The following is a 24621-nucleotide window of genomic DNA, read 5'->3' on the forward strand; positions in this document are numbered from 1 at the left end:
CTGTTCACCAGTTTGACCTCATGGTATGGGAAAAATCAAGGAAATAAAATGTGAACAGTATAGTGATCTTTTGACTTAAGTGCATGAGATTAAAGGTGCAAAATTGGAGCAGATGGCATAAAAATAACCAGGTTACTCACCGTTGTGACCACCTTACTCCTAGTCCATAGTCCCCTTTCCTCCATACTTATGGGACATCTCTCCGTCCTGTGGGACGGGACCGGAGCACTTTGTAAACAGCATCCAAAATGTTTCCAAAAATGTGTCCTTCCTCTCTTTCTTGCGCGGGGCCCGGCACACGGCTGCAACCCCGCCCACCTTGGCTCCGCCCCGCGCATCGCCCATCTGTCCATTTCTATCGCCAGGTCACAGACCTATTAGCAATAACAGAGGAACCTTATTAGAGGGGACGGCGGGCGGGCGTACGGAGGAAAGGGGACTATGGACTAGGAGTAAGGTGGTCACTACGTTGAGTAACCTGGTTATACTCCTACGTCCCGTCCCCTTTCCTCCATACTTATGGGAGATTCCCAAGCACTCCTTGGGATGGAATGAAAATACCCCCTTACTGAAACAGGTTCTTCAGCACAGCCTGACCAAACTGAGCATCAGCTCTTGAGCTCATGTCAAGACAATAATGCTTACAAAAGCAGATGGGGAGGCCCAAGTAGCTGCCCTCGCAATGGACTCCCAGGGGCATATTTCTGAAAATCAACCGCGGCTGCCTTGCCCCGCACCAGGTGTGCATGAATACCCTTAGGAGGTTTCAGCCCTTGGACGGTGAAAGACTCCGTCATGCAGGCGGCGATCCACCGCAAAATAGTCGCCTTAGACGCCTGCTTACCCTGAGGGTTACCGAAGGTCACAAATTTGAGAAGAACTCCTAAGCTCAGAGGTCCTGTCGAGGTAGAACTTAAGAGCTCTTCTGACATCTAGACAGTGTAGAACCCTTTCAGTCCCTTGAGGCAGGGTTCGGAAAAAGGACCGGTAGGGAGATCGACTGATTCAGATGGAATTCAGTTACCGCCTTCGGTAGAAAGGCCGGGTTTGTCCGTAGGACTACCTTGTCCTTGTGAAAGACTAAGAAAGGATGCTCCACCGACAAGGTCTGGAGCTCACTCACTCTCCTTGCAGACCTAACATCGACCAGAAAGGACACTTTCCAGGATAGGTACTTGAGGTCCACCGTGGCCATGAGTTCAAAAGGTTTATGACACAGCGCCGTCAGGGCTACATTTAGGTCCCACAGCGGGTGCGGACTACGTACCCGAGGGTAGAGGCGTGTCAAGCCTGCCAAATGCCTCTTAACCACTGGGTTACTCAGAGAATAAGAGCATTGGTCTGTAGCAAGATAAGCGGAAACGCTGAAAGGTAAGTTCTGCATGACAGAACGTGAACACACGACTCTGCTAGGGAGGACACGAAGGACAGCACCGTGTCAATCGTAGCCACCCTTGGATCCAACTGCTTTTCCAAACACCAACGACAGAACCTGAGCCTTTTACTCCTGTATTGGGATCTGGTCGAGGGTTTCCTGGCTGCCTGGATAATACGCATGTTATCCGTAGACAAATTCAGATGATCTAAAGACTTGAACTCAGGCACCATGCCGCCAAGCTGAGAGATTGTGGGGAGGGGTGACACATCTGTTGTTCTCCTTGATGAAGAAGATCTGGGGTTACTGGTAACCTGATCAGCGGAAACATCGACAGGTGTTGAGGTTCTGAGAACCAAAAGCTGGCCGGCCACCACGGGGCCATGAGCAGAAGGGAACAGTTCACAGAGTTCTTCAGCTTCCAAATTGCTCGATGAACTAGAGGCAAAGGCGGGAAGGCGTAAGCTCTCATGTTGTGCCATGGAATCTCGAGAGCATCCCCCAGAGAGGAGGCTCTCAGCCCACCTCTGGAGGCATACTGAGGAAGCTTCTTGTTTACCGCCGTAGTGAAGAGGTCCACCTCCGGTGTGCCCCGATGCGAGAAAATCCATGAGAGGACCTCCGCCTTCAATTCCCACTCGTATCTGAGCACTGACAGCCGGCTGAGGGCATCCGCTGTGACATTCAGCTGGCCCGGGATGTACACCGCAAGCAGCAAGACACCATGAAGTATGGCCCACTCCCATATATGGATGGCCAGATCAACCAAAGGTGCCCACCCCGCAGCCAACAAAACATTGTGCGTAAGGGGCATCCGAGCGTTCCGGTCATAAACTGACCGATAAGGATGCGCACAAGGCCCAGAACCCAGCCCTACACCTGAGGCCGATGGCGGAGTTGTAGGGGTAGCATTCAGAATGGATGCCGCAGTTGTGGTGGGAACGGGCGCCATTTTGTCATCACCTGAGGGGAAATGCAGCACGTGAGGAAGTGAGGCAGGTATCCCCGTCGATGGATCAGGGGTCTTAACTTTAGCCTTAACATAAGGAACCTCGGCAGAGCCGGTACTATGAGGCCTGGAATGTTTCTGAGACATACCAATAACCAAATTAGCCTTCGAAGGAAGGACCTCAGCGCTGCCGGTATAAGAAGAATTTTCCTTCTTTGCCCCCTCAACAGATCTGGTGTCGCCGCAAGAGCAGGAACAGTGAGAAACAACCTTCACCGACAAAGTCTTGTCCGGCCTCTCAGAACTGTTGGTAGCTTTAACCTCTGAACGAGGGACCTCGGACCCAGGCCCGGTAACAGCCTTATCTGCACGGGTCTCGAACATCCGTTCGGTAACCAGCCTCAGAGCGAGCTCCGGTACCCCACGATTCACTAGAACTGGGTCTACAAACAGCCCCCACAGGAGGGGCCTCGGAGTGTACTCCGGTGTTCACAGGCCCCTTACGGAGACCCTCGTAGAAAATTCTGGTAGAATTATTAGGCCCAACGGGCATCTCAGGGCAAACCCCGGTGACGGAGCGATCAACGCCCCTCCCGGACAGAGAGGAACCCGGAAAGGTATCCCCCGGCCGGGGTGCTCTGAAAAATAAAGAATTTACCGGGCGTTTCTTCTTCTCGTCGATGAACGCCTGAAAATGCGAAGGAGGAGTTCGTCAGAACACCTCCTCCCACCGCTCCAACCATCGCTGAAGTGCCTGGACCGAAAGGGAGTCACAGTAAAAACAGGAGTCCCAACGGTGTTCCGGACCCAAACACTCTAAATGAAGAGGATCGGGATCAGCCCTCGCGAAGCGACGGTGACATGATGAACAATCTGGAAAGTCTAAATTGAAAGACATAGACAGACTAGGAAACGAACGCTAGCGAGAGCCAGAGAGGAAAAAAGGGAAGAAAATCTTCTGAGGATGCAAGTGCGTCCGGCCCCGATCGAGCAGAGAAAAGGACTGATGGGCGATACGCGTGGCGGAACCAAGGTGGGCGGGGTTACGGCCGTGTGCCGGGCCCCGCACAAGAGAGGAAGGACACATTTTTGGAAACATTTTGGATGCTTTTTACAAAGTGCTCCGGTCCCGTCCCACAGGACGGAGAGATGTCCCATAAGTATGGAGGAAAGGTGACGGGACGTAGGAGTAACTGCTTTTACAAAATGATGCCGGTATCTTTATGTAAATCTGATGCTACATATTTGCGGCATCTCATTAACAACCTGGTGAGATTTGCAATGAAACCCTATTGGGGATCAACAATGGATCACTTATTATGAGGATAAATGTGGGCAGAACTCATCAGTGGTCCTTCCCCTATACAGTTAGATAAACAGGTGAAAATTGGCAACTCTCTATTGAGTTTGATGAGGTGTTTGCCATTATAAAAAATAGTAGCAAATCTAGAGGGCCAGGGGCCACATGGACTTTCAAACCTTTTTTTTTTTAAGTATAATGCAGTTACTTTGTCAACCATTTTAACCTTTGTCAAATTTTTAAAGATCAGAGTTTTCCTGTTAGTTGGTAAACTCCCACTTTTTAAGAGAGGGGATCGGAAGAGCCCATCCAATTATAGACCTATCTCTGTTTTAGATGCCTATAGCAAGGTCTTTGCGATCTTGCTATTGAAACATATGGAGGCCTGGTCAACCAGAGTTGGTCGCATTCAAAAATGGCAGACCGGCTTCCGTAAGAATTATAGTACCAATCTTAATGGCCTATTATTGAGATATGTCCAAAACTTAGCTCTCATGGGGAAAGTTGATGCCACTTATGTGGCAGGCATAGACTTCACGGCAGCATTCGATATGGTTGACGACTGAAATCTTTTAGGGTGGAAGCTGGCTAGCTGGAATATCACTGTCGGGCTTTTAAAGACTTCTTGTTGCTGTGCAGGATAGAACAAATATAAAGGTAAGACTTAACATACTGGGGGAAGCAACACAACCAATATCAATCATCTCTGGAGTTAGACCAGGATGCATTTTAGCCCCCTGTATTTTTAATGTATATACATCAGATTTGTGAGAGATATTGGAGAAAGGTGCATTTGCATCGCCCAGGCTGAATAACCAACACTTAGTGGATTGCTTATGCCGACGATTTTCTTGTGTTTGAGCAGATACACAGGGGTTTGCAGAAACGGACGCATTCATCTCATACTCCAAGATAAATAATCGTATTAACCCAACCAAGACAGAGGTAATTAGAAATAAAAGAAAAAGGAACGTCGTCCCATTGTCTTGGTGGGTGGAGGGAATGCCATTGTGTATTGGGCTTTTATATAACGGTTAAATCCCCCAAGGCGGATACAAGGGCGCATTATATTCAGAGAACCACCGGTTTAATAAACCAAATCAAAAACGTAGATGGAAAGTACGGGAAGTTTACAATACTCCAGGCCTTTACATTTTACCAGGGTAAAATTATACCCAAATTACTTTATAGTATAGAAATGTATGACTACTCAAGCTTTGGGGGCGCTAATTCAGAGGAAGCCGTTTAATGTCCCTAATTCACCTTCGATGGATATTGGGTACGAATTGGGTGTCCAATCTTGAAGATCAAGGGGTATGTGGAATTTTCTCAACATTTATCGCAAAATATTATATGCTGAAGATAACACACTCTATGATGATATTTTATCGACCATGTACGTTTCTTTAGAGAGAAATTGTCATTCCCCCCCTTCGCTTTTGGGAAAGAGTGTGAGGGTATCTTGCAAGACATAGGTTTTAATTGGGAGGGACTACAATTAAGACCACAGTACACTAAGACACGTTTGAGAACCTGGGCTTGGATTAATACCATTGAATTAATGCATGGTTACTCTTCCTTATCATATTTGTGGTCAGACCAACAGAAACAGGGAGTGGTGGCACCATTTTTGTCTGTGTAACCTAGTTGCTCTGTGAGAAATTAATTTCTTAGGTTCTGTTGGACCCTCAATTTGACAAAATAAATTCTTCTGAGATATAATATAATTGACCAAACAGAGAGGAAATGTGGTACAGAGAAGAATGAGGTGGAAACAATCAGACATATGATGGTGGAATGTCTTTAATTGATTTCTCAGCATGAGAGCTATTTTCGTAATTTTTCCTCTATGGGGGCTCGAGTTGAAGTAGATTATTTTTGGAAGAGATTTTCAGATGAATCCATAACCATGGGTTGGATAGCAGTCGTGGGTTTCCCTAGGTTGGTAAATCTTAGCCAAGGTGACGTTATTGCAGTTGCCGAAGAGAGATGGATTTATACTCACATTTGTGGTAATTTTGCAGTAGGTTTTTATTAGTACGTGTTAGACTTCTCTGTAAATTATGTGAAATAAATTGTTTAATTAGTTTTTATCAAATGGTACTGTAAAATGTTTTGCCTTTTAAAAAATGTATTGATGTTTTAAGAAGTGTGCATGAATGAATTTTTAAATTTTCTTAAAGGTTGCTTGTTAGCCGAATGATAAAGAAAAAAAAGAAATTAGTGTTTTGAAAAAACAAGACAATTAAACAGTCAAATTATTTCGTTTTTCCCCCAAAAGTCTAATTTCATCTCTGCCAGTTTGAAAGATCATAAAGGCTTCAAGAAGATGACTTAGCTTAATAAGGTAACAACTTGCCATCCTACATATGGGTTAACTTTTCAAGTTGTAAGCTACTACATACATGTAATTAATTCAGTATGATCTGTCTTCCAATCCTCCCCCCTGCTTGTCCAGCGCTCTGGTGTTTATTTATTGTTTGCTTGTAAAGCACTTATACAGGAAGTAAAATCTGTTACAAAGCACCCACAGGGCATAGGAAGGGGACAAGGGGATATGAAACAATTAAACAAGGAATACAAATTAAATACAAAAAGAAAAATGAAATACAGTGGGTGGGGGGGCACCTACTATCCCTTGTGAGTGTTCAGAATGTGCAAGTGCAGAAAGGAGGGGGAATGGGGTAGGTGCTGTGGTGCCCATGGTTGAGCAACAGGTGAAGTACAATGAAGGGCAAGTGCGAGCCTCCAGGGGGAGGGTTAGACAAGGCAAGTGCTGAGTGTAGACAGAAGATGGGGGGTGAGGGGGATTTGGTGTGGGAGGACAAGGCCCGAGGATGCAGAAAGGCCCTGCACACCAAACAAACAATTTAGATCTTGCTATATAAATCCTTATTGAAATATAACATACACTGTCCAAGAAGCAAGAGTGCTCATCTGGGTTTCAGTATGCATGTGGCAGAGTCGCAACCACATACTCCTGCATCGTACCCTTGTGGAGTCATTTCTCACTGCGTACATAGAAACTAGATTGGAGGTAAAGAGACAGAGGTATGTACCCAATTAATAAGAACCAAATCACAAATTTAAAGATGGAAGGGAAGGGTAGAAGGATTAACCTCACATTGTCAGAACTGGAAAAACTCGAATTAGCAAAACCAAACCAAAACAGTACATAGTTTCCACTCAAACAGAAGCATACCCCAGAAGTGAAGCATGCAATATTGAAAAGTGAGCCAGACATTACCTACAATTTGACTAACGTTCACTGATTACAGAGGCCTGCAACCTTTAGTGTTCCAGACCATCAGAGTCCAAAACATTGCGAGAGCCACAAGTTGCAGACCTCCGACATATTAATGGCTGCATTAGGACATAAGCAGTGGCCATCTCTCTCCAGGTTTATGAGCCATTGACGTCACAGATGCGTGGCAACTTCAGCATCACAGAGCATGGGGATACTTTAAAGAGCTGGAGCCACTTTGCTATGGATTAAGGGAATAATTCATTATTTTCAAGGTAAAGGATGTTATTCAAACATTTCAGTACCGTTTCAATGCTCAGATATAAAACGTTTGACAAATGAAATGAATTTATATATCTGCAAACACCCACAACAATATACAAACTGTCCCTCATACTGTAAGGATGCATTCAGATAGCCCTGCCAAGCTGCTGTCTATTCCAATGGCCCTGCAGCAATGACCTTTGAGTATAGGGTTGGGATAGCATGTGAACACAATAAGCATCCATTCACCATCTACTGTACCTCAGTGACATCCATGACTTTAATTGCTGCCAGCTGCCCGGTTTTAACATGGCGCCCCTGCAAGAGAGAAGAAACAGTGTTACACATCTGGTATAACGAAAAAAACGCTCCCCGCTCTCCCATGAACTGACCGAGAACAAACAAGACTTCCTCCACCCCTTCACCAACAAGTGGGAAATGCACGCTATAGTAGGAAAACGCCTGCTGTGGATAGGGAGAGGGGAGTTGGCTGAAAAACTCACTGTCTCTAGAGCTCTGGTTGGCTCTAGGCTGGACTACTGCAACAGCCTCTTTCTAAATCTGCCTGCTTCTACTCTCCACCCTCTGCAACTCATCCAGAACAAGAATGCAAGACTTGTCCTTGGCCTCAAGCCCAGGGATTGTATCTCTCCAGCACTGAAAACTCTGCATTGGCTCTCAGTGGCTGCAAGGATTGAGTTCAAGACCCTCTGCTTTGTCCACAAGGCCTTCGGGCCTGGACCCCCAATACCTCCAACTCTCGCTTCGTAAATACCTTCCTACTGTAGCTCCTCGCTCCTCCAACTTCCTCAGGGTCAGTCACTTCTCCAAGCAATGAGTTGGTGGAAGATCTCTTTCTTCGGCTGGGGCCTCCCTCTGGAACAGCCTCCCTGCCTCTCTGAAACTTGAGGATAACCATCTCCGGTTCTGGAAGCACCTTAAGACCTTCCTCTTTGCTTCTGCCTTATCTCTTCATCTCCCCGGCTGATTTCATGTCTGATACTGCATTTGTCACCTGGCTACCCTCAGATTTCGGGCCCAGATTACTGACTGCCTAGTTTCACACCCGCACTGCCTCCCCTGCAACCCTTGCACTTAGGTCTGTATATGTAACCCCTACAGTGCCCCTACCTGCACTTACCCTTGCACCTGCCACCTACTGGCCACACTTCTGGTTATTGTTTTGATCCCATGTACAGCACTGCCCCCTCCCCTTTCCCCTGGCACTTTTCACCTCACCCTTCCCCTGCATTTGCGCGATCTCAATGTCACTTGGCCTAGTAAGATCGCTGTCTCTCTCCTCCCTCTGTTCCCCCTTCCTTACCTCACCGCGCCTTAAAACACTTGTGTATAGGCGCGTTACAAATGCCATATCACATCAACCACAAGCACATCTGGTCAATAGGCAGCACCTAAATCACAGCACAACCTCATCTTCGTGTGAAAATTAAGAATCCGTTTACAGTCGGGAGTGCATGACTTGGATTTTTGCGTTTTGCAGAGTACAACAACCGGTTCCTCAAAGGATGAATATCAGCGTCCAAGATAAAGATGCAGTGAAGCCAGAACTGTCATGCTTGTGATCTTTAGTTGTGGCTGAATGCAGCTATATTTATTAAACTTGTTTTTATTTCAATCAGTGCCAACTAGGAGCATAGCCGCTTTGCAGAGCCCCAAGAGGAAAGAGGGGGTGAGTGGGGAGAGAGGTGAGGTGGTGGGTAAGAGGGGCGGTGAACATCTGGAAGTATGGGGAAGTGCAACAAGACAAGTACCATGGAACAGAATGTCAAATGTTGCAGTGGGAGCCCAGTACTGCCTGTTCAGAACCCAGTAGAGGTTAACTTGTGTACAGAGGATTAAGCATCATGACAGATGCTGCCAGGAGGCCTGTTAACTGCGCAGGGAGCTGGAAAATAATTGCCACTAGCATTTTCCTTAATTGTCAGAGATTGTACAGAAATCATAATAAAAAGGGGCAACTGCTCCATAAGGAAGCAGCTGCAGTGTTCAAAGATCTGCTTGCCAATTTATTTTTCCTATATTAGGTTGAGGTTGGTGCAAAGGAACTTGTTGATCTAAAGATCCCAGGGGGACGAGGGGCAGTGCTTGGTGAGGGTCATTGTATGTAGCCTGGCCCGAAACCCCCCCTATAGCCCCAGTAAATGTTGCACAAGACTTGGAAGAACAGTGTCTAGTGGGAGCCAGTGAAGTGATGAGGGATGGTGAGAAGTGGTCCTTGGTCTTGGGCCTGGGATCAGCCTTAAAACTGTGGGGTGAAAATACTGAGATTGAGAGGCAATGCTAGGCACCTATTGTGAGAGTGAAGCTGGCTGAAGTAGAGTCCCAGTAATATAAAAATACAAAATGAAATATAAAAGCCAGTACAAAAGTTTTATTTCCGACATAAGGCCTAGTGAAATTAAAAGAAACTGGCCTATTTCAACTCTAGTACAATGGACATTCGCTCAAGTGAAGACAAATCTGCCTGAGAGCTTAAAATAACTGAATGTGCCCGGTGCATGGAAAAATAAGACCTGTGTGGCTGAAAATGCTGTTGTCCTAAAATATGAAAAGTTACAATTTCAACTTGAAGGGACAAATAGCAGGATGTGAAATTGGGCACTACCAGCTGGTTGCGGTAAGAATCAGAATAATTTACTGCCGCCTGACCTCCTGGTGCCACTGACACATTCAGAGTCTGGCGGCCGAGAAGTCAGGTGCTGGTAAATTGTTAATCCCCATTCCCATAGAGTCCTATAGGGACTCCCGTGAAGAGACTGCTTACCATGGCCTCTGCGCCCTGCAGCGGTCAGACCTGTCGGGCACTGCAGCTCCTGTAGACAGACTGGTGGTAGTTTGCCGGTCCGGAAACAAGGGTGCCAGTGAGCTTACTGGCACCCTTGTTTCCGGACCGGCAAACTTGTAATGCAGCTCATTGACTTCTATACAGCACTGTTAAGCAGAATTGCAGGCAGTACCCTCTGGGAACACCACATACAATTAGGACTACAGGTGCAATCAAAAACCAACCTTTTGTATAAGTCTGTACCACTACTTTTTGGTAGCGGGCTGAGCAGCCAGGCTTATCCCAAGAGGGAATGTCAGCAGTAGTTGAAGTTACACAGAAGTATCACAATCACAGTGGTTCAAGTAGACACTTACACTCAAGGTTTCTTGGTAAGAAAATACTTATACATTTATTTACAGAATCATTTAGTAAACATTCACTAGTAGAAATCAACTTAATATGAAACACCAATATACTACAGTAACAAACTAAGTTGTTGGGGCAGTTTGTGCTCCCCTGAAAAAGGAGCCAAATGGCACTTCAACTACTTTCAATTGGAATAGAAAGATATAAGTTTGGCCTTAGACCAACCGACACAGTCGCATTCACATCCTGCGAGTTACTCACAACCAAACTACAAACCTCCCCCACAACCACAATAACCATCCACCTCATATATAGACCCCCAGGTCCCCCTGGGACCTTCGAAGAAGACATCACATCCCTAATCACCAAAATTTCCAAACCAACAGCACAAATCATGATCCTCGGAGACTTCAACCTCGGCTACCAAGACCCAAACGATGCACCTGCTGCATCCCTAGCCAATGTCCTAACCGATCATGGTCTCACTCAACTCATTGTACTCCCTACCCACCAAAAAGGCAGAACCCTTGATTGGGTAGCAACCCACAATTGCAACACAACCTGCAAAGACCCCCAACCTCTGGCATGGACCGATCACCACATGATCCCCCTTGAGGTTAACACCAATCAGGTACTGCCCAATAAGCACCCCAGGGCACCAGCATGCCCCACCAGGAATAAACGCAACATCACTGCTGAAGCCCTACTACCACTGGTCTTACCTACCCTCAATGCTCTCCCAGCTAACGCTGACTTAAACCTGCTGATTGACACCTTCAATGATTCCATGGCCAAAGCAATGGACACCGTTTCCCCTTGAAAATACGCAAAGCTAAACCCAAAGCTCATCTGAACTCGTGGTACACCCCTGAGCTCAAACTACTTAGGAAAAAGAAAGCTAAGGCTCACCACACCTGGAAGACTAACCCCACTGCGGAAAACAAATCCAACCTCACTAACTTATCCTCACATTACAAAAGCGAGATAATCCGGACCAAAAAAGTTACTTACAACACCAGGATCACTCAGGCAGGATCCTCCACTAAAGAATTATTCAAAATTCTGAAGGAACTAGAAAACCCTATTTCGCCCCCGGAAACCTGCCTGAAAGACAAATCCTGGTGCACCAACATCCAGAACGCCCTCAACAATAAAATTTTAGGACTCCAAACTAAAATCGATAACCAACGGCAACAACTCTTCAACAACAATGTCACCAACCTTAGCCTACCCACACCTAACACTAGCGCAGGCTTCTCGTTCAAAAAAGTCACCATCCCGGAAGTTCAGAAAATCATCACCTCCCTGAAACCCTCTAACTGTAAAGGAGACAGCTGCCCGGCTCAAATCATAAAAGATGCAGCCAGAGAGCTCTCCCCCTTCATCACCAAACTCATCAACCTATCCTTCACCAATAGCTCTATCCCCAGCAACTTAAAACAATCATGGGTTCTCCCTCTCCTGAAAAAACAATCCCTCGACCCGGCCACACCCACAAACTACAGGCCCATCACCACAGTCCCCTTCCTACTGAAAATCCTGGACAGAGTCGCCTACATCCAAATTCAGGAATACCTAGAATCCAACCAACTGCTAGGAATACGTCAATCTGGCTTCAGACCTCAACACGGAACTGAAACCGCCCTTGTTGATCTCAAAAGCCAGATTGATGAAATTAAAGACAAAGGCAATGCCGCAATCCTACTCCTCCTAGACCTCTCAGCGGCCTTTGACCTGGTCAGCCATGAGGTCCTCTGTAATCACCTTGCCACCGCAGCCCACTTCTCCTCCCCTGCCATCACATGGATACAATCCTTCCTGGCTAACAGAACCATACGAGTCTTTTCCACTACAGCTGCAGCAGACCCCATCCCCATCACATGCGGGGTCCCACAAGGTTCCTGTGTATCCCCAACTTTGTACAACATATTTACAAAGCCTCTATTTGACCAACTGGACCATCTGGGTGTCACCTACACAAACTACGCAGATGACACCCAGATACTCCTCACTATCTCTGGTAATTACCAAGAAGACTCCGCCCGGATCAACAAAATATTCTCCATCATTCAGGCATGGATGGCCTCCCATGGTCTCTGCCTGAATGATGAGAAGACAGAGCTCCTAATTGTCGGTTCCCCCAACACTCTAACTAAACTTGACCCTAGCTATAATAACATCACCATCGATGGTCATTCCATTCCCATAGCCAAAAGCGTAAAAACCCTTGGCTTCTATCTAGATGCCAACACCAACCTTAGCAAACACACCAATATGACCGCCTCAGCCGCTGCCTATACCGGCAAGCTCATTAGGGCCAGCAGACCCTTCCTATCACCCAACAGCTGCCTCACCCTTGCCAGGGCCCTAATACAATCCAAACTGGATTACTGTAACAGCCTGTACCTAGGCGCTAATCAATCCGTACTCAATAAATTGCAGGTAATACAAAATAACGCCTTGCGCGCAGCCCTCAACACTCCCAGACAAGAGCATATCTCTGCCACTAGGAAAGCCTTCAAATGGCGTTCCATACGCCAAAAAATTGATCTAAAAATCATCTGCCTCACGTACAAAGCCCTCAATCACCTAGCACCACCTTATCTAGCTAATAAACTCAACCTGAAACCTGCCACCAGATTCACCAGATCCTCCAACACTCTTTGCCTACTAGTGCCCAGGTTCCACCTAAAAAGAGCTGGAGGGGTAAGCTTCACAGTGCTTGCCCCCCAACTCTGGAACTCCCTTCCGCTTAACATCAAAACTGTCGAATCCTTCCAGATCTTTAGGAAGCAGGTCATCAGCTGGCTGCTAAACAAAGAATAACACCACTAACTCTAGACCCGTGCGGATACTGGTTTAGACACTGTATTTATTCTGAAAATTGTATATTGTACGTACTGCATATGTTCTGTTTATTGACCACTGTATATATATATGTATATATTATAAACCTGTACAAAGTATGCAACACACAGATACTTCTCAACTCTGTAACCAAATTCTTAAGCGCCCTTCTACCTCTGGGTTTGGAGCGCCATACAAATAAAATAAACAAACAAACAAACAAACAAACAATGGATTAGAAAACACTTCTGTTAGGCAATGCAAAGGTTCAGTGTACCAGGAGGGTCCGTTCAATGCAATAGGCCAGGCCAAAGTCAATAGTCTAGTGTTCTTGGAGAGGACAGATCAGTTCTGGTAACAAACGGAGAAGTCTTTGTAAAAGTTCTCAGAATTAGTTTAGTTTAGACGAAAAAGAATGATATGCTGGGTCATAAGCGGATTAGGCCTGCAAGTTGGGAAAGTTTCACAAACTTTCACCGCGAGAGTTAGGCTCTCTCAACCGGATGGCACAGTACCTTAATGTGAAGCAAAAAGATGCAGCTTAAGACGCTGGTTGCTGCCAGTTCCTGCATATCTCGCTGTTCCTGAGCCTCAGTCGTGGGGACAAGAGGGAGGATGTTGGGGGGCTCCTGCCCTGCACGGGATCGCCATCGGAGCAAACTAAATGGAGTCACTTGGGTTCAAGTAGCCGTTGCTTCAAGACAAACTGGTTTCCCTCTCCCTAGCTAAACCTTAACCAGCATTGAGAATGGTATCCAGGTGTCTGAGCTGATTGGTCCCACCAACTCGAAGGAAGAAGCCGTCCTTGAAGGAGCCACTCTGTCGAATAGAGTTCTGACAATTCGGATTTGCAGCAGGGCTTCACCGGGCAAACAGTCCAGTGGTTGCAGCAAACGTCCTCTTTCAGATCGTCTTCGGTTCTTTCATTCCAGTGGTCGACTCTGCCTTCCAGTCCTGGAGACTCGCCTTTTAAACAGTTTTCTCCCACTCATTCCAGCCTAGCTGCCACTCACCTAGCAGGGTGGCTGTCCTTTCCGGACATTCAGCCAGCCAATCACGCTAGAGGTCCTAGGAGACCGAGCACAGGGAGTTTAGGGCACCTCCCTCACTTCCTGCCCACCCCAGACACTCAGACACCAAGGGCGGACTTCAGTCATGAAGCCCGCCAAAGGCTCACGAACAAAAGGACCAAACCTGGTTTGGCGTGCAGAGTTAAACACCAGAAGGACCTTTCGACAAAGAAATGGCAGAAAAAGATGACTGGTGTCTGTTTTTACAGAGAAAAACATGGCGGCCCCGATTTTTAGCTACCGGTGTTCGCGGTCGGGACAAATCATGGTAGTTCGTTATAAAACCACTGCCACCAGCCATTTCAATAGGAAAGGGTAGCTTTTGACAGCTACAAGAGTGTTTAGACCTAGAGGACACTAAGTAACCCCTCCAGCACTCTATAGGAAGATAGTGTGTGCTGGGTCTATGAATTTAAAAAGATTAGTAAAGTCAATTTAACTTTACATTCTCTGGGAACAGTAGTTCACCCCAGAGAAGGTATTTAAACCTTGGGAAGTCCAAAGGACATCCCTGTGACACTGCACTAAAGGTGCTGTGTGACACCATAATGAAAAGATGATGCCTATGGAGTTATCTAAAACTCCATAATCAAAGAACACAAGAGTAAAACACACATCAAAATACATGAGAGAGTGGGAAAAAGGGCTCACACTCTCTCCAGGAAAGAAATCAAGTCATCAAAATCCAGGCAAGTTGCTGGGAGTCTCTAAGGTGAAGGGAATAAGCACATTTCTGAGAATTCTCCCTAACAAGCATAAGAAGGTGATCCAGAAAAAGTGAAGTCAAGCATTTTGCATTTGCTCATAATAAAACGACTTATTTACATCATATAAAAAGACAACATTTAAAGGGAAATGATCATTTCGTTTTGTGTAACTATGAACACTGGTTTCTATGTAACTGTGGCCTATGTGTGAATAATACCAAAAGTGAAATTATATCTGTCCAAACAGTATCTAAAGGAAGATTGTATTATAAACAACATACCCAGATCCAATGCTAAATGTTACATGTAAACACATCTTGTCGATTTAAAAGCTGTACTTTGAGAAGTATGGAGGCAGGTCGTGTCTTTCCAATAAAATGAAACTGCAAACTTAAGGCCTTTGGTTGTGGCCCTCTAGGGGAAAGCAGGCCTGGGTTTCAGTTAAATGAAAAAGAAATATTACGAATTAGATCAGAATTGTGGAGGGTTAGGTAAGGCGGCCAGGAGAAATTACCTTTAAGGTCAGGCCTCCCTATTAACTGTGCATAAGTGGCCAACAGTAAGGACCCTTCTAGGGCAGACTCAACCTCAAGAAATGGCCTTCAGAGCCACTAATGGATCTTCAAACACTGTAGAAACAGAACCTGCTGATAGACGTTCGTGTCAGGTTACAGAAGAGAAACCAAACTCAAAAAAAGGCGGGGCTGCATATGCAACGGAGGGGCACATGCAAAGCAATGGATGATTAACATAGGATTACATTTTCCTTAAAAAGAGAATCGTGTGTCCCAGCGAGCTCATCCCAGACTCCTATTAAAAGAGGATAAGAAGGACCCGCTGGTAACATGTAAATAGGAAATGTGTGATGTATACAATGAGTTATGAGGAAAATTATGATTCAGTCTTTCTCATAATTCCAAGGAAATGGAAAGTTGGTGAGGTGATAGAAATCTGACTGTTCAAGATTCAATTTCCCACTCTTAACTATTTCGGCTCATGAGCAAATAAAAAAAACAGTAGCTCCTCAAAGGAAGGGGGTGCCGAAATAAGATTTGTTTTTTTTGACTCACCATAAAATATAGAACTCAAAAATATATACCTGCCTACATTTATCCAAAAAACTAAGTTAGCTTCCATGTTGTAAGATTTTAAGGACACTGAAAAGGGTAGACCCACCTGTCATTTTGGTATGATTAATCTTTCTCCTCCCTCAGCCTCCATCATCCACACCCCCCAACTCCTTGTCCTATCAGCAGGCAGTGGGTGTGTTGGGGAGAGGGAGAGAGCTTGCCAGTCCGTATCATGGGAATTATGTTAACGGCCCTATAAGAGATCAGTTTCAAATCCGCTAGGGAATTTTGGCTTGAGTTTTCCACTCTATTCCTGGAAGTAGTCTACTTCTGGACTCCTGCGAGTAACAACTAGCAGAGAGACAAGGAGAGCTACCAAGGCCTTAAACCTTGCATGGGAGACAGAGAATGAGAAATCTAGAAGCTAGCTGGGCCTGCCATTTGAGGAGCCAGAGGAGGACTTGGTGCTGGGGACTATCCTTGACCGAACGCTGTGATCAGATCTGTGCTGTCCTCAGAGGAGCCCTACAGTTTCCCTGGATGCCCCATAACCAAGGCCTCCCATGCAAGTAGAGTAATCCAAACACCAACAAATGTCTGAGGGGAATCTGCCAGCCTTAATCTCCAGCTCACATAGCGGGTAGGAGGGGGGTAGAACTGTGTAGACCCTTGGCGCATTTTATTAAATATAACTCAAATAAAGAACATAAGCTTAAATTATCAGTTTTGAGCATCAATTGCGCTGTTATTAAATCCTCCGGTCATGTTAAGCCTAGTGAAGCCGATGTTATCAAAGCAACATGCTATATATTTTTCAGGTATATCAGAACGGCTCAGCATCACAATAATCAGAAGGAAAGAGGAGGAGAATAAAGGAAAGAACTACATCTCTCTCTTAGTTACAATTTCAGAGTCTATTCAAGTGGCAAAGAATGTATAAATCTAACAATTGCAATCTATACTCTTACTAAGTTCATCTGAAATAGTGTCAACCAGAGACCTTGTGCTGTCAGATTTCTATATACATTAAAAAATTGTTTCAGATACATGTTCTGTTGGGTCATCACTGCAGGACACTGTCAGTGTGTGCTGCAGAGTTTCCGATTGATTCTCCTCTGAACAGAAACTGCATATGTCATTTTTGGGGCTTTGACCACGACTTGCTTGCATATACCTGGAATTACAAAGATTGAGACGGTAGCGCAAAAATGTATTTCTGAAATTAGGAGCAGAGGATTTTAGGAGATGGGTTTCTGGAGTCCGAAATGTCTTCTCTATAAAAGGATGATGATATTGGAAACTCTTGTATGTTTTGCATTTTTCAAGGGTACTTATCCAATCATTTTGCAATAATTTGTTCTTTGCCAGGGTGGGATTTGCAATCAACAAATCTACGGTAATGTTAGCTTCAGTCAGTAGAAAAATGGCATGAGTTCTCCATTCACGAGCAAATATATATGGGCTGAATTAAGGATGTACCCTGATAATGTACCTAGAAGAGTATCAGGTTTGTCACCCATGATGCACTTTCTGTATAATGCACATATTGTCCAACTACACATTGCACACAAGGAAGGAATTCCCAGTTCGCATCTCAAAACACAAATTGGGAGGCTTTTTGGTAGACCACGAACAGCCTTCCAATCTGTGCCTTCAAGTTTAGACCAAAAGGATTCAGGTTTAGAAGGTTTGGTTTGTGCTACATCTAGTACAATAGCAGAGGCTTTTTGAATGTAAAACAATATGATGGGGAGATATGAAAATGTAGCATATCATGCTTTAATTAAGCAAGCTTGCAATAAGGACATTTAGAGTTTTTGAATTTGTTCTTACAGATAGGATAGATCAGAAGTGTGGTTATTAATGCTGATCCCCAAATACTTGTATTCATCAACCACTTCAAGTTTCTCACCATTCAAAGGCCAGTTTTCTGAATTTGCTATGGTTCCGCGACGAGGTGTACAACATAAAATGTTTATCTTTGAAACATTAACCTGCAGCAACTTTTTTTCTACATACAGCTCCAAAGCAGATAATACGTTTTGCAGCCCTCACTGTGTCTTTGATAACAAAACAAGGTTGTCTGCATAAAAAATCCAAGCAAAAGATGCAGTGTCAAGGCATTGTAGGTCAGAAATAACAGTGGCAACGGTGTTAAACGTGTCTGCTACAAATAAATTGAAGAGAGTTAATGCTAGAACACATCCCTGCTTTAGTCCTAGCTGAGTTTTTATGGGAGAAGATAGTTTCCCCATCTAATGTCAATCTCACCTGGATGGTTGTTTGCAAGTGCAGCTGAGGTACAAGAGACAAAAAAGAAGGAGAGCATCCAGCATTTCTCAATGTGGTTAGTAATAAATTCCTAGAAATTGAATAAAAAGCCACCTGAAAGTCGACATATGCCATGTATATAGGCTGCTTATTGGGAGCTGCATGTGTTTTAAATGCGGATTTGACTGAGATTATACGCACAAACAATTTGCCAGGGATATCCAGCAACGCAATTGGGCGGTAGTTCTGTGGCAGTTGTCTATTGCCCTTTTTGAAGATTTGTACTATTATTGTACTATTATTGTACTATTATTGATTTGCTCCATGATGGAGGAATGATGCCAGACTTTATTACTTCTATAAAGATTTGATATAAAATCTTCGCCCAATGTGTAGAATTGGTTTTTAGCATAATATTCGACAGACCGTCAGGCCCCAGGGCTATTGTGGAGCCGAGCGGAATATCTAATAAATAATATCCTCTAAATCAAAGTTCAATGATAATGCGGCTTTGGATGCAATATTATTCGGGCATGCAAGTTGTTGATCCCAACAGGTGTAAAGTTGAGAAAAATGTTCTACCCAAGTTTGCTCTGTTGAAGCATTTATTTGGAGGGAGGCCTGAGAGGTATGAGATGATTAAGAAGGTACCATATGTCTCGAGAGTTCTTCAATGCAAGAGTAAGGAGCATCTGTTCACCCCCTTGTTGGTATATATGGGCCTTTCTAAATTGTAAGAGGATTCAATTCAACACTACAGCTAAGTCAACGCCTAGCCTATAATACTGAATGAAAACCCTTATTGATATATCTTTAGGTCCAGTTCATGCGTTCTGGATGACTACCCCTATATAACACCCCTCTCTTGGAATCCCCCTGACCCCACTGAGCCAAGAAGTAGTTCTGTTTTGCAAGTTTAAAAGGTTTATTTGATAATTTAAACAATAGATATATATATGACACTTTATAATAAATTAATAATTGAATAGCACACTTAATCTGATATGATAAAGATCAACAACGGAGAATCTGGCACTAGCACACTTCTTATAATCACTAATGAGTTGACATGAAATGGATAAGATAGCACACTGGTAAGTAGGAACAAAAGTATAATGTGGTAGAGGATGCTTTATGTGAGCTCAGGTGGAGGCAATATTCAATGAATGCAGTACAGAAAATACGCAATATGATTTCAACCAAACAATGTAATCACTTTTCTCTGGCTATTCACTCCCCCCCTCTTTATGCAATGCAAGGAAATGGGAGGAAAGCACACAGTTCTCAGAAATGCAATCAATGTAATCAGTTCAATCCAACAAGCTTAGACACAGAAAACAGATAGGAGTTTTGAAATCACAGGCCCAAATTGCTTTGATATGTGCTGGCAATGAATGAGAAATATGCTGGAAACGCTTTTTAATTCCCTTCCAGAGGTTCAGGGTGAGTGGTATCTAGTTAATATTAGTCCAGGCTCACACTAGCAATGAGGCAGGGATAGTTAGCAGGTTAAACGAATTTCTGGCAAATGGAAGGCAAGCAGCAGCAGTTTTTACATGTGAAGAAATTGCAAATCGCGGTAAAATTCGCGGATGCGTGTTCCGCGATTGCGGTAAAACTATAAGGGGTAGGAATGCGGTTCTTGGTGCGATTCAAAGCTACGATTCTAAGCTATCAGAGGAAAGTTACTGCAAGTCTCTAGCCCAAACGGTCGCGGAGATATGAGCGATTTAATAAAGGTCGTTTTTGGGTTTGCAAATTTCAAAAGCTCAAAATGACAAGTGCAGCTTGCAACTAGCAAATCACAGGTGACAGCTTTACAAGTGACAGGTGACAGTTAGGAGACAGTTCTACTTAGATTAAAATAGGATTGAATTATATTATTTTAACTAAGAGATTGGTTCTGCACAGTTTTCTAGGTACTCCCACTATATTCTTGAGTGAAATGGGCCTCGCCATGGATCTGGTCAGGGTTTTGGACTGGGCTCTGGTCTGGTCTGGTCTGGCCTCTGCACTTCACAGTGATCTGGGTCAGCTCTCTCTGCTGGTCTGGGTCTCTCTGGGTACAGCACTGCTTTCTCTCTGGTCTGGTCTCTTAGTTCTGGATAGATTGAAGTCTCTAGTTTGGCTTTCTGGAGGTAAGTATGGATTTTTCCGGCAGAGCGTCCCGCTGCAGATGGATTTGGAAAGTCCCTATATGTCCTGTCTGTCTGCTTTTATGTGTTTAGAATGTGGGTGTGTTCTAGCATCACTGACCCTACCTCTCTCTCAGCTTCTAATTGGTCAAACTTCCATTTATCATTTGATTGGGGAATGAACTGTGAGTCAGAGTGATGTCATTTTACAGCCTGCAGAAAGTCCACTCCTCCTGTCAACTTACACACAAATCTAGATTTGAAACAAATACATATTTGCAGAGGTACATATTGTTTTAAAATCATATGCACCCATCATGCATTACAGGAGGTATACCCTGTTCAAACTCTGCTCTTCCTGGGAGCTTGCATTCAGAAATGGCACATATTTCACTTTTTAACTGATTTTGCAATTTCTGACATTGACCCAACTTTACATACATGTGTGCAGGGAGTAGGGACATTAACTGATGAAGTTTCAGATTTTTAACATGCATACATTTAGAGTAATATCCACTTTTCCGCTAAAACCCCCCTGAACATGCCACCGGGTCGAAAAACCTCTTAAAATGTGGGCAGAAAAATCACAAGAATTATGGTATCATTTATAACATTTTCACATGTCCGCTCTATGAGTTATTCATCTTTTTAAAGTTATGTTCTGGCTCCAAAGGGGTGTGGTTTACCCTCAGCACAAGGTTGCATTTCTGGTTTTTCCAGTTCTGCCAAGCCAGCTTGCTCTCACAGGCAGTGCCCCTCCCAGCTCTTGCCAAGAGGAAGCTACATTTTACGACTGCGGTAATAAAAACCTTTGCCTGAGTGAAGAGGGCTTTGTTCACTCTCTTGCAGAGCACAGATAATTCAATTATCAGATAGATGGCATATCCTTAGTGTGGGCAGCAAAAGGAAGGTTGGCCTGGGAACACAGTGGTGACTCAAGTTTCACTGCTGATGGGGGTAGTTGCCAGGCAGAATCAAGTTCCTTAAGCCAGACTTTCAGCTACTGTCATGTTATTTGTTGCTTTTTAAATTAACTTGCAATTTTACACATGCAGCTAGAATGCTGATTCTAAGTGCAAAACTATGACATTTAAACAGTTACAAAGGCATGTGACACCAAACATAGCTCACTCATTTAATCTAAACATTTTCGATTTTAGTGTCTTTAAATCCAGTGCAACTTAAACTGCTGACTCCATAGCAGTTTTGTTATAAGCATTGTTTTGGGCTCTTCCTTTCCCAGATTTTGTAGGCACACAACACTCCATTCTACCAAATGTCTGCTGGTGTTCAGTGAAGATTTTGCACATATTGCAGTGTTTGAAATAGGCACTTTGGCTTGCCTTCAGAGAAACACAGGGTGGTTTTAAACTGCCGGCTTTTGGATAGTGGTGAGCACTGGTACTGCACCCATTTTTGGGATTTAAGAGAATGAATTCCCAACAGTTATGGGTTTGCTTTTGGCAATCAGCATTGCCATTCCCAATGGTTTCAGACTACTGTGTGGGTAGTCTAATGGTGGTTTTAGGCAGTGTCCTTCTGTGCCCATAACATCGGCAAAAATGAGTGGCAGCCTATTCTTCATGCATTTCCCTGTGCAGTTTCTGGGAAGCTCTGGCCATCATGAGGTTTTCCATGTCAGTACTGCACAGTTTTGAGGTAGGGCCCGGATGCATGGGTAAATACATCCCACAAGCCCCCCTCTTGCGATGGCCATTCTACTTCACGAATGGGACTCGCAAGACCTGGGATGTTTCCTCATCTTCTTCCAATAGATGGCACAGTTCAGCATCTTTTCCTCCATCCGGTACTGATCGATCGGTTCTCCTCGCCGGTCCTGATGGGAAAATTGGGCGGTACCCCGGGCCCGTTGCGTCTCTGCTCCCGGTCTCCGGATCGTCCTCCTTGGTCATTCTCCATGGTTTCATCTCTCCTAGGATGATAAAGCAAAAGCGGCAATACCTACTCATAGACGTTTTTCCACCACTGTTGAGATAGTGGGGCAGCATATGCATTTCATCATAACAAAACATTACATTCTTATTTTGAAAAAAAACAGTACAACTAAGAGACAGTTTCATGCAAATCACAATATTTTAGAGACCAGATGTGGTATGTTTTATGGTTGGAACTGAATTAGTCTGAGACAGTACCCGCTAGGATTCCAGAGGATTCCTCCAGTTGTTGCAGAGTGTGCCTGGGATGGCAACATTTCAACTGGTTTATGTGGACCCACTTGTCTTCCCCCGCTGCCAAAGGGCCTTTGGGGATGTGGATTTTGTAGGCCACAGGGGAGATCTTGTCGATGATCTCAAAGGGTCCCTTCCATGTAGGCAAAAATTTGCACTGCTTGGCCTGGTTCCTTTGGAAGTTGTATAGATAGACCCGGTCCCCCACCTGATATTCCTTCCTGGAAGTTTTCAGGTCATAGTGGGTCTTCATGCTATCAGCTGATCTTTCTAGATTCCGCTGAGCATAAGCAAAAGCATGTTGGAGGTGTTTCCTTAAATTCTCTACATACTCATGAGTAGTGGAGGCATTTATCAGTGTCTGCTCTTGGGTCCTGTAGAGCAAATGCTGCGGAAGCACCATCTTGCGCCCAGTCATCAACTCAAATGGTGACATTTTGGTTGCAGATGAAGGGGTAGATCTGATGGCCATTAGGACCAGAGGTAATCGGATATCCCAACTTGGCCCAGAATCTGCCACAAACTTCTTTAATATGCTCACAATTGTCCGGTTATATCGCTCTACTGCCCCAGAAGAAGCTGGTCTATAAGCAATATGCAGCTTTCTCTTGACCCCCAGTATCTCCCACATCTTTGTCATTACTTCACTGGTGAAGTGGCTACCTCTGTCTGACTCAATCCTTTGAGGTAGACCAAAACGGGAAAAGATGTGGTTAATCATCAAGGCAGCTGCAGTTTCTGCCTTGCAATTTGGGGCTGGGAGACATTCCACCCACCTGGTAAACAAGCATGTCACAGTCAACATGTACTTATTCCCCCTAGCAGAGCGAATCACGGGGCCTACAAAGTCGATTTGTAAATCTGACCATGGCAGTGTCATCCCCCTCTTTTGTAAAGGCGTGCGGTGCGTGAGGGATGATGGCTGAAATTGTGCGCACACAAGACAACCCTTCAGGTACTGGTCGAGGTCCTGCCCCATGTGTGGCCAGTATGCAACCTCTCTTAAGATTTCCAATGTTGTGTGAAACCCCCTATGACCAGCGGTGGCCGCATCATGGGCGTGACTTAACATCAGGCTTCGGAATGAGGTAGGAACCACCCACTGGTCGTGGCCAGCTTTGGATTTCCTTACCAACAAACCGTCTTGGATCCGGAACATTTTTGGACATTTCATCAACACTCTCAGGTCCTCTTTCCCAATGTAATCGGTATCCGTCAGGGGAAAGTTCTCAGGGTCCTCAAGGTGCTGGTAAAATTTACCAATTATTGGATCCCCCTTCTGAGCAGTAATCAAATCAGCATCAGGGGTCTCCTTACTCCATTGTGCAATTGAAAGGTCGTTGTGAGCATTTGTCTGGGACCTAGTGATGGCAGTGACCTGGATTTCCCCCAACAGGGACTCAATATCAATTAGATCCCCTTGGATGGCCCCGGTTTTGGCCAGCTGATCAGCTAAGTCATTTCCAGTTTTGTCTGGTCCCTCTCCTTTGGAATGACCCTTGATCTTTTTCCAATAGATGGTCATCTCATTCGAGGTGACCAAATCATCAATGTTTTGGATCAACTTCCCATGTTTCAAGGGTTTGTTGTTAGCACATAACATGCCTCTGGTTTTCCAATTAACCAGGTGCTCCACGAACCCGTTCCGTACATAATCCGAATCTGTGATTATGACCAGTTCGTGGAGTTGATGCTGGACAGCAGTGAGGATGGCCTGATGCACAGCCATCAATTCTGCCACCTGACTACTTCGGGGACCAATTTTGTATCCAGCGGAGGGTTCTGGGGACTCATTCACCCATGCATTCCCTACGCCAGCCACCAGTTCTTTCTCCCCGTTGTTGTCAACATGGTAAGAGCATCCATCCACATACACAGTGGGCATTCCCTCACACTTGTCTTCTTCAAAGACTTTGTGGGGGGAATTAAGGTATGCCTCCATGTTGTCCTTTATTTTTAGACTTTCGTCCTCGAGACAGTTTTCTCTGGCACAATCATGCAAGTCAGCCAGACCTTGCGCGAGGGGACTCTTCTTGTTTTGGCCAT

The 24621-nt window shown here is 44.8% G+C and overlaps 1 protein-coding gene across 8 annotated transcripts in view; it reads right to left on the bottom strand.

Annotated features, from left to right (window-relative positions):
* Positions 1-24621, bottom strand: part of MINK1 (misshapen like kinase 1) — a 2066166-nt gene that overhangs the window by 1389918 nt on the left and 651627 nt on the right. For all 8 annotated transcript variants that reach the window (XM_069644001.1, XM_069644014.1, XM_069644008.1 and 5 more), the window contains exon 3: positions 7394-7450. In XM_069644001.1, coding sequence (XP_069500102.1) covers positions 7394-7450 — 57 coding nt within the window. The remainder of the gene's footprint in view (positions 1-7393; positions 7451-24621) is intronic.

This window comes from Ambystoma mexicanum, chromosome 1p (genome assembly GCF_040938575.1).
Source record: "Ambystoma mexicanum isolate Mex_15411 chromosome 1p, UKY_AmexF1_1, whole genome shotgun sequence".
Taxonomy (NCBI): domain Eukaryota; kingdom Metazoa; phylum Chordata; class Amphibia; order Caudata; family Ambystomatidae; genus Ambystoma; species Ambystoma mexicanum.